Raw genomic sequence first — 8,902 nt, 5'->3', positions numbered from 1 at the left:
TTCCTGATATATAAACCCTTGTGTGTGTCTGTGTGTGTGTGTGTGTGTGTGTGTGTGTGTGTCTGCCTGTCTGTCCAGGTACTAAAGTTGAACCCTGCAGGTCTTCAACATGCCTGCGCCTCATTAAAATGGAATGTACTGAATGATAAATCAGGATGCAGGAAGCAGAAGTCATTGTGGACATTTTGTATTATTTTAGATGTTCAGTAGGTCTTTTTACTGGAAACTTTTCCCTATTCTGCCATTCTCAATATACACATTTATATATAAATATGCATTTCATAGGTGGTTTAAAAGTCTTCCTAGTCAATCAATGACCAAGCTATAGGATCACCATAAATTACAATCGATATAAACAATCGTATTCTCTTGTTGTTCCAACTTTAAAAAAGTGATAAAATATTGTATTCCTACTTTTGCTGAGGACCCCCTACAGCCCACTCAAAAGACCCCTGTTGGTCCCCAGACCCCAGTTTGAATAATCTAATATATTGCTAATTATCAGCAATATAAGGAAAAACTTTTCTTTTCCTTGACCTGCTTTTCCTGCTACTGAAATGCTAAATTTCACAGCTGGGGATCAATTAAATCTTATCTTAGCTCGTCTTATTTTATCTTGTTGTTGTATTGCTATGACACGGGTTGTTCATCTTAAAAACATTTCTCTAAATGTGCCAGTGGACAAAACAACACTAGTTATACATTTGGACTGGTAATTTATGGCTGCCTGGAATAAAACCTAAAAAATCTTCATATTTTGCATGTGGCAGGTTTAGAGGCCTACTATATGTTAAGGGCAGAGTGTAAGATGAATAAATCCAGATAAAAAATATTTATGTATGTATTTACCCTGGGGGTCTACAGGGATGATAATGACTTAATGATTTACTAAAGAAATAAACTGTGTCTGACCTCAGAGAAGTGGATGACTCCTCCATCTGGCAGACATTTGGTGTGAGTGCTACTGAAGCACAGCATTTTGTCCTCAGTCACCTGCCTGAGCTTCTTCCAGAATGATCCCATATGCCGTCTCTCTTCATCTGTCTAGCTTCAACAAATTTAGTTTAACGTTTCCCCCATTTTTCCAGCAATATCCCATTCAGTAACAGTGCAGCACCACCGGGAACCTCCAGAAACTGTGATCTGCCTCCCAGGCGCTGCAGCTAAGTCAGACCTGCAAATAGGATATAGTCCTGTTTGATAACAGTCCTGTCACATGTCAGGTGGCTCTGTTGCCACTTACCTTGTTGGCCTATGGCTGAACTCATTTACCTTTGGTAGCATATGGCTTGAAACTTTTTGTGACATGAAGTCTAGCACATCAGCTCATAGTGTCCTACTTTCAGCATTCAGCAATGTTGCTGTGACAACGTGAGAACATTGTGATTATTTATTAGCTTTGTATTTCCTTAAAGGTCCAGTGTGTAGGATTTTGTGGCATCTAGCAGTGAAGTTGCGGATTTCAACCAACTGAACACCACTCACATTGTATTTGACATGCTTGGAATGAGAGCAGACTGTGAAGTGTGTAGAAGAAACTGCAGTGGTTGCGAAACACGTGAAAAACATGAAAAGTCTACAGCCAGTTTTTGGTTTGTTCATTCTGGGCTTCCGTAGACACATGGTGGTCTGTAAAATAAAATAAAAATTGACAAAAACAGCTAATTTTAAGGTAACAAAAACACAACAATTCTTATTTCCAGGTGATAATGAAAACATACCTATAATATTATATTCCATAGATCCGATAGATCCTCCTGAATGTTACACACTGGACCTTAATCAACAGTTCTTCATTGAGAGCATACATTTACAGGAAAGCTCTTAAAAGCTCTTAAAGAAACTCACATGTAATATTAACTTAATGCAAGTGACGATAGACTGTATTTTCCTGTCTGCACTTGTTTTAGGCAGGTGTGGCAAAAAATGAAATGAAAGTCCATTACCATGGAAAGACCAGAACCTATTTCCTAAATCAAGTTAAACCATTTAAGCCTCCTGTATTATCTTACTACAATGTTCTTCCTTCCATTTGACATCATGTTATTATGTTTTAAATCATGGTTTCAGACGTTCAAGAGCTATTTGTTTTGTGACACCCAAATAAAAGTATTCTCTTTGTACACGTCATTGAAATACAGTAACCCACAGTAAATATAGCACATCTGTTTTGTGTGAGGCACGTACTAGGGTAACAAGTCTACTGGTAGGAATGACACAAATTCAAAAGGCAGCTCATTTTGAAAAGCCCGGCCCAAAGTAAACATGAACTGGTTATATAGATTTATAGTTTGGTCTTTGTTAGATCAGTAGCCACCTTTGTATGCTGTACAATGTGAACTGTACATGTTATTTTAAACCTGTTCCGTTGAAAGGGTTGAAGGTTATAAAGTTGTGATAAATCTTGCAAGATTCCTTTGTTTAACATTTCAGACAGTGGTGTTGAAATTGGTGCAGCTATTATATTCTGTTTGTTTGTTTCTCAGATAATTTAATATTATTTGTGTACATGTCTGATCAGTGCTGGTGTCAAACAACAGGACAGCATTGTCACTGTATTTCACAACCAGCAGCATGAACAATGCTGATCACCCAAGTTGTAAAAGCCACACTGCTCACTCTCTCACGCATCATGGATGTATTTTCATACCACTAATGCTTTGAGTGCAACAAATTATAAGATGTTCTACAGCACAGCTTCATGATTCATTGTGTACAACTGAACTACAAATTTGGATTGAATTGAACACATGGTGGTTCAGATTTATGTAACATTTTCCTGGATGTGTCATTATATAATGTGCTATTAAAAGGAAAGAGAACAGAAACTTTAAGGAAAGGAAAGTCTTATTCCTGGGAAACAGAAGAGAAGGTGAGCTGAGGAGACAGACAGGGAGGTTGGATGAGGTGGAGTCATGATTACAGCTTGATGTCTTCAGTAATTACAGTAAACCAACTACGGATTATAGACTCTGTGTCTCTGAGGGGGGAACTCAGCCAGTGCTATAAGAAGATGCTGTTGACTTTAACAGCGTCTGACTTCTTCTCTGTGTCAGTTTGTTGTGTGTGTTTTGACTTTAAGGGATAGTTTGGGTTTTTTGAAGTGGGGTTGTATGAGCACTTGTATTGTAGCAGCACAGAAGCTAAGAAATGCACAGCGGTGGATGGGTGTGTTTTAGCCACCTAAAAAGGCCTGCCTAAAAATATCTGATATATATTTAGAATATTTTCACTGCTTCACCTTTACAACAAGAAACTGAAACTGATGTCAAAAAAACTGGTGGCTTTAAGGAGAGCGTTATAATGACTTCTGTGCTGGTACTCCTGTCTGCTTCTCCAACTGGAGGCACGCTGACCACCATCTACTTTAGGTAATACACTGACTATGGATGAGTTACTCATAACTCCACTTAAAAATAAAACAAACTATCCCTTTAAAGACAGCTTAAGGCTTCACTTCCAGGAATTTGAATAGTGTAATACACTTCAGAAGTAGTTAGTCGCATGTTAACAATTGACTATAATGTGTGGTGGCTGTTGCTCAGGAGGTCAATAGATCAGAAAGTTGGCAGTGTGATTCCCAGCTCCTCCATCTGCATGTCAAAGTGTCTTTAGGCACAATACTAAACCCCTTATTGCTCCCAAGGCTTCTGTGCCATCTGTGTGTTAGTGTGTGAATGGGATTTGTTAGTTTCTAATGAGCATTTGGCACCTTGCTTGGCAGCCTCTGCCATCAGTGTGTGAATGGGTGAATGTAACATGTAGGGTAAAGCGCTTTGAGTGATGGGAAGAGTAGAAAAGCACTATATAAGTGCAAGTCCATTTATTATTAACCACTAAAAAGTCTATGAGGATTTTACTGCGATATAATAAAAACACTAAAGATACAGTATTCTCTTTCTAGACTACAGGTAAAATACACAATATGACTTTCAGTTACATTACGTTTGTTTTATTTGTCTCCTGATAAGCATGATGCCATACTTCCTGACAATCTATAAATTCCCTTTGACAGTAAACCATCAGGCCGACTGAATTGGTTCACAGTGGTAAGAGAAAGAGTGGTGAAACTTGCAGCATAGACAGAACAGCGGGGAAGCCGCAGGCCTTGATCTCATATTCTCTGTATCCCTGAAGGTATGAACTTGCCTCATGTTTGCTGATATTTTAAACTGGTTTCTGTTGTAAATGCGAAGTATGTGTTACATCTGCTGTCAATCCCTGTGCTTTTGAAATCCAACATCCAGGTGCAACATTTGCAGACATGTTGCCCTTACCTTGGTTTTTCCATTACATCCTGCAGCACCCGACAGCTCCTGGAACAAGAAAAGCAAGGAAATTTGCCAAAACCTCTTTTTTCCTTAGAAGCTCCTTCTGTAAGACTATCCAGTTACTGACTGATTTCTACTTCAGGCTGACAGTTTATATCAATTTGCTAAATAAACTTTCTTAATGGGCTGTGGGAGCATTTTTAGTCTTACATTCATAGATGTATGGACTTTTTAGATTTTGAGTTTGAAATCTTCTAGTTGATTGCCCTGTTTGGACACATCGAGTTGAAGTGGTGCAATAGAACTTTACTGGTGTAAAGGAGTAAGAGATGAATTCACTGGTACTGGGTTCAGGCCTGTTGGCACACCTCCCTCAGAGATGCACACGGCCCACAGGTATGACTCAGTGATCACACCCCTGAGATGAGGTGGTTCATGTGGATACCATTCTTAATGAGTTACAATTTAAAGTAGTTTCAAACATCCGACCTGCATATACAAGTGTCATTTAGGAAATCACTGATGAATCATGCCAACTGGTGTGATGCGCTGTAAGTCACCTTATCCTCATTTTACAGGAGCAGGGAATAAGATAATCTCTTTCAGTTTCACAATATATCACAGTTTAATGGAGGCCTTTTAACAAATGTGTGGAATAAAAGGAAAAAGCAAAAGGAGTATATAATAGGTTCACAGTCATTAATGTCTCAAAACAACAGTCAGGTGCCCATATTGCTCTAATCATTCCTCTTGTTCATACTGGCCATTAAAATATCTCTTTAATGTGCTTTCAATATAAGGGATGGGGAACATCTAAAGTTCTATGCAAAAAAGTATTCAGAAGTTTGTCTGAAGCTAATATGAGCATCCTGAGGTAGTTCAGTCAAGTGGATGTTTAAAAAAATCTCTCGTTCTCCTGTTGAGAAAGATGTTAATAAGAGAGGATTTTGTACTTTTTACACAAAATGAGGATTGTTTGACCCCCATTTACATTGAGAGCACATTAAAGGTCCAGTGTGTAACATTTAGCGAGTGATCTATTGGCAGAAATGAATTATAAATATTCCTAGGTAATCACAAATAAGAATAGTTGTGTTTTCATTATACCTTAGAATGAGACGTTTCATCAACAGACGCCACGGGTCATCTTGTGTGGAGGCCGCCATGTTGATCTGACTTATAGTAACCCAGAACAGACAAACCAAAAACTAGCTCTAGGTAGGGCTGTTTGCATTTTTTGCATATTTCACAGCCACTGTAGTGTCTCCCTTGTGGTTGTAAAGAGAGGGTGAAACAAGTTACAATCTGCGAGTCACTAAATCTTACACACTGGTCCTTTAAAGGGATCTTTTAATGTCCAGTATGAACAAGAGGAATGAATCTAGCAAGAAAAACCTGTTCCAGTGTTCATTTGGGCATCTGATTATTGTTTTAGGACAGACTTGCGGACATCCCTGGTTCAGGTCCAGCTGGGGACCTTCCTGTCACCTCTCTACTGTCTGTTATAAATGCTTAAAATGTCCCAAAATACACCAAAAAGTATATATTTTACAGTATTAAATATAGATCAAAGATGAGAGAACATGGTGAAAAAAATACAATATACCTCTTTTTATTGTACACACAAACCAAAATCTAAAATATCTGTCAAAAAATTGGGGAAAACTTACAAAACTCTGCATATTTTAACATTTAATAGCATCATTGCTTGTAATTTCCCAAATAGAAATTTGAAAAGTGACATTTTTAAAATGTAATACCATCAAAATGTAATTCGAAGAATATAATCAACATTCACAACAGCAAGGTGTAACAAAGAGAAATGTGATCTGATGATTCTTTCAGTAGGAATGTAGAGGAGATGCAAGCACAGGCAAGTATATGAAATACTATTTAAATCATTACAGCAGCAGCATATAAACAGAACACATGCGGGGGACAACATGAAGTGAAAATAGATAAAGAAAAAAAGATATGAAGCTAATTTTTTAAGGCATTTGAGTGAAAACATGCACACAAATCAAGCTTAATATATGTAGCAATATATTAAACCACATCAAAAATATGGTGGTTAAAGTAGAAAACTTTATAGGGAGAGGATTAATCTCTGAGGACACACTGTGCTACTGTACGTATATATCTGATTGTCTTAAGTAACAGGCTAATACAGTGTAAAAATACAGGCTCAGTTTGAATGGCCCAATATTGTCACATTCAAAGGTAAAAAAACAAACAAACAAACATCACTTTCAATACACAAAGAAACACTTGGAGCTGCTAACAACACTGACAAAAGTAACTCATCATGCGCAAGCAAACACAGATATAAGAACAATAAGAAAAATATATGGGGTTCTTTTTTGGTTTAAAGGTGGTTTGAATTTCCAAGTTGCTGTGTGTGACCTCTAAACATAAACCATGCCACAGTAATGTGCTACCACAGTATTATACAGTAAATATAGTCAATACAAAGAATGCACAGCAAAGAGCCTTTTTAAAAACGTGATTCAAGTTTAAGTACATGACGTTAAACCTTGCATCAAGTGTAATTGTATCTCTTCTCTTTAACACAACAGGGAAACAGAAGATCTCAGGATAGTTAAAATACAACAGTACTCTAGCAATCATAATCACAGCTGAAGGCTCCAAAAAATGCAATCTAATTATCCTGACAACTTGTCTCCGTTGGACTGCCGTGCTAAAAATAAAACCCAAGAACAACTGCGAGGCAATTTTGTAGTGCATGGCAACCGAGTTCTTCACAAGCGAGTCCTTGATGCCCTGAGTACCTTTCTCTGACAAAGTGTTTGCACTGGAGGAAAAGAAAAATCTTTTTATAGGTCTCTTTATTCATGCCTGATCTTCCTTTAACAGTTGGTGGTCTGTAGGTGGCTCTCGTTGAGGATGGAGGTGATGTTGGTGTCACAGAAACCGTCCTCATCCTCAGAGCTTAAAGCGGAGAAGCCGAGAGCTACACGATGTGTCTGCTGTGACTTCCGCCTGAGATAAAGCACACAACAGAAAATCTGAAAACACTGACTCAAGTTAAAGTCCTCAGACATTGTCCAGCTAGTTACTATACAGTGCCACCTAGTGTAGAGAAGACACATGGTATTGATATGGGTACTTGTCAAATACTCAAAGTTTTAACATTGTGTGTGGAACAGTAACTTTCTTTTTTGTGTGACTGAACAACATCTAAAATCAACATTATTTCACAGATTTGGGACCATTATTTACTTCAGTTCAGTTTCCAGCACTGTGACTTTGGCATGCATTGCCTCCTGGAGCTCCTGCTGCTCCTCCAAGTCTCTGAGAAGCTTCCGGCGGACTCCCTCCAAGCGCTCCACTTCACCCTCGCTCTCGTCCACCTGCCGTTTCAAGGCCTTCACACGCAGAGACAGCTGGGGACGGAGAGAGGGAGAGGCAGGGGGTTAGAGGGGAACAGAGGAGGTCACAGGTGAAGACGTGGGCTGTGAGGGAGCGGCGGGGACGAAGGCAGACAGGTGTGCGGGTTTGTAGGGAAGGAGCTAGGTTTACATAAAAAAAGGCTGAGGCAGCAGAGAGATGATAGGGGAAGGGAGGTCAGGCAGGTTTCTGGTGACCAAGTGAGGTTGGGTTTGGGTCAGGAGGAGTACAAATGAGATTAGTTTTTTATAAAACAAGCACTTAAGCTCTGTTTGAACTGTGTCAACGATAAAACATCAGGTATAGGTTACACAGTATTAATCGACAATTCTTACTACATAATTAAATAATGTATAGAATAAAAAACTAATAAAACAATATATACAGTTATTTGTGTACATATATACATGTATACACCCAGGAAATAATTCTGCAGTGAATTTTTTAAATTTGTGTCTGGGGGAAAATAAACAGCAGTAACAAGCTAGTGATGATAATATGGTCTCATCTTCACATATAAAAAAAGTGTCCATCCTATTTGACTGTGGTTAAGCGCCAAGCATCATGGATGTTAACACAGAATCCGCCTCTTCTAGTCCTTAAGACTGGAATTGTAAATATTACCCATCTGAAATAAGTACCCATAATTGCCTTCTTGCTGAGCGTTAGATGAGAAGAACGATACCACTCTTGTATCTGTGTGTCTGTAATGGAGTGCTGTTAAAATGTATTGTGAAGCTGAATAGGAAAAAGCTCACTGCAAAAGAAATTAGCCTGCAGGTTGAGGTCCCACTCTGTCTGCGTGTCAGTGTGTTCTGAGAAAGTTAATAATGTATCTTCGCATAACAACGAGATATGTGGCGAGTGTAAGAAGTAGGCGTTGGTGGTGGATGGAAGATAGGAGGCGAACAATGAGTCCTAAGACAAGATGTTTTGACCGAAAGTAAAGTAACAGCTTGATGAAATCATGTGCTTCCTGCTGCTACAATGAATATATGTGCATTATCACAAAGTGCTATAATAGCTGAGGATGACTCCTGCTTGCAAGCAATAAAGATCTGATGAGGATTCAGATATCTGGTATTTGATTGCCAGCTCTCATCTGCACTGGACAAGAACCCCTAACCCAACCTTAACCCTTGGGCATCAACATCTAGTATTTAACCAGCAAACACTAAAACAAATACTGAAGAGCACTTGCATGCAAATCTTGACATTTACCT

The 8,902-nt window shown here is 38.7% G+C and overlaps 2 protein-coding genes across 3 annotated transcripts in view; both read right to left on the bottom strand.

Annotated features, from left to right (window-relative positions):
- tuft1b (tuftelin 1b) overlaps positions 1-5,437 on the bottom strand; it is a 21,847-nt gene extending 16,410 nt beyond the window's left edge. The window contains exons 1-3 of the mRNA XM_035681925.1: positions 5,379-5,437; positions 4,617-4,689; positions 4,278-4,316 (exon numbers count right to left, since the gene is read on the bottom strand). Coding sequence (XP_035537818.1) covers positions 4,278-4,316; positions 4,617-4,689; positions 5,379-5,437 — 171 coding nt within the window. The remainder of the gene's footprint in view (positions 1-4,277; positions 4,317-4,616; positions 4,690-5,378) is intronic.
- Positions 5,438-5,866: 429 nt separating this feature from the next.
- cgnb (cingulin b) overlaps positions 5,867-8,902 on the bottom strand; it is a 20,469-nt gene continuing 17,433 nt past the window's right edge. For both annotated transcript variants that reach the window (XM_035682029.1, XM_035682030.1), the window contains 2 exons: positions 7,512-7,678; positions 5,867-7,271 (listed from right to left, as the gene is read on the bottom strand). In XM_035682029.1, coding sequence (XP_035537922.1) covers positions 7,139-7,271; positions 7,512-7,678 — 300 coding nt within the window. In that variant the 3' untranslated portion in view covers positions 5,867-7,138. The remainder of the gene's footprint in view (positions 7,272-7,511; positions 7,679-8,902) is intronic.

This window comes from Morone saxatilis, unplaced genomic scaffold (assembly GCF_004916995.1).
Source record: "Morone saxatilis isolate NCDOM2014 unplaced genomic scaffold, NCSU_SB_2.0 Contig9, whole genome shotgun sequence".
NCBI lineage: Eukaryota > Metazoa > Chordata > Actinopteri > Moronidae > Morone > Morone saxatilis.
This window is presented reverse-complemented; position numbering and strand designations above follow the sequence as displayed.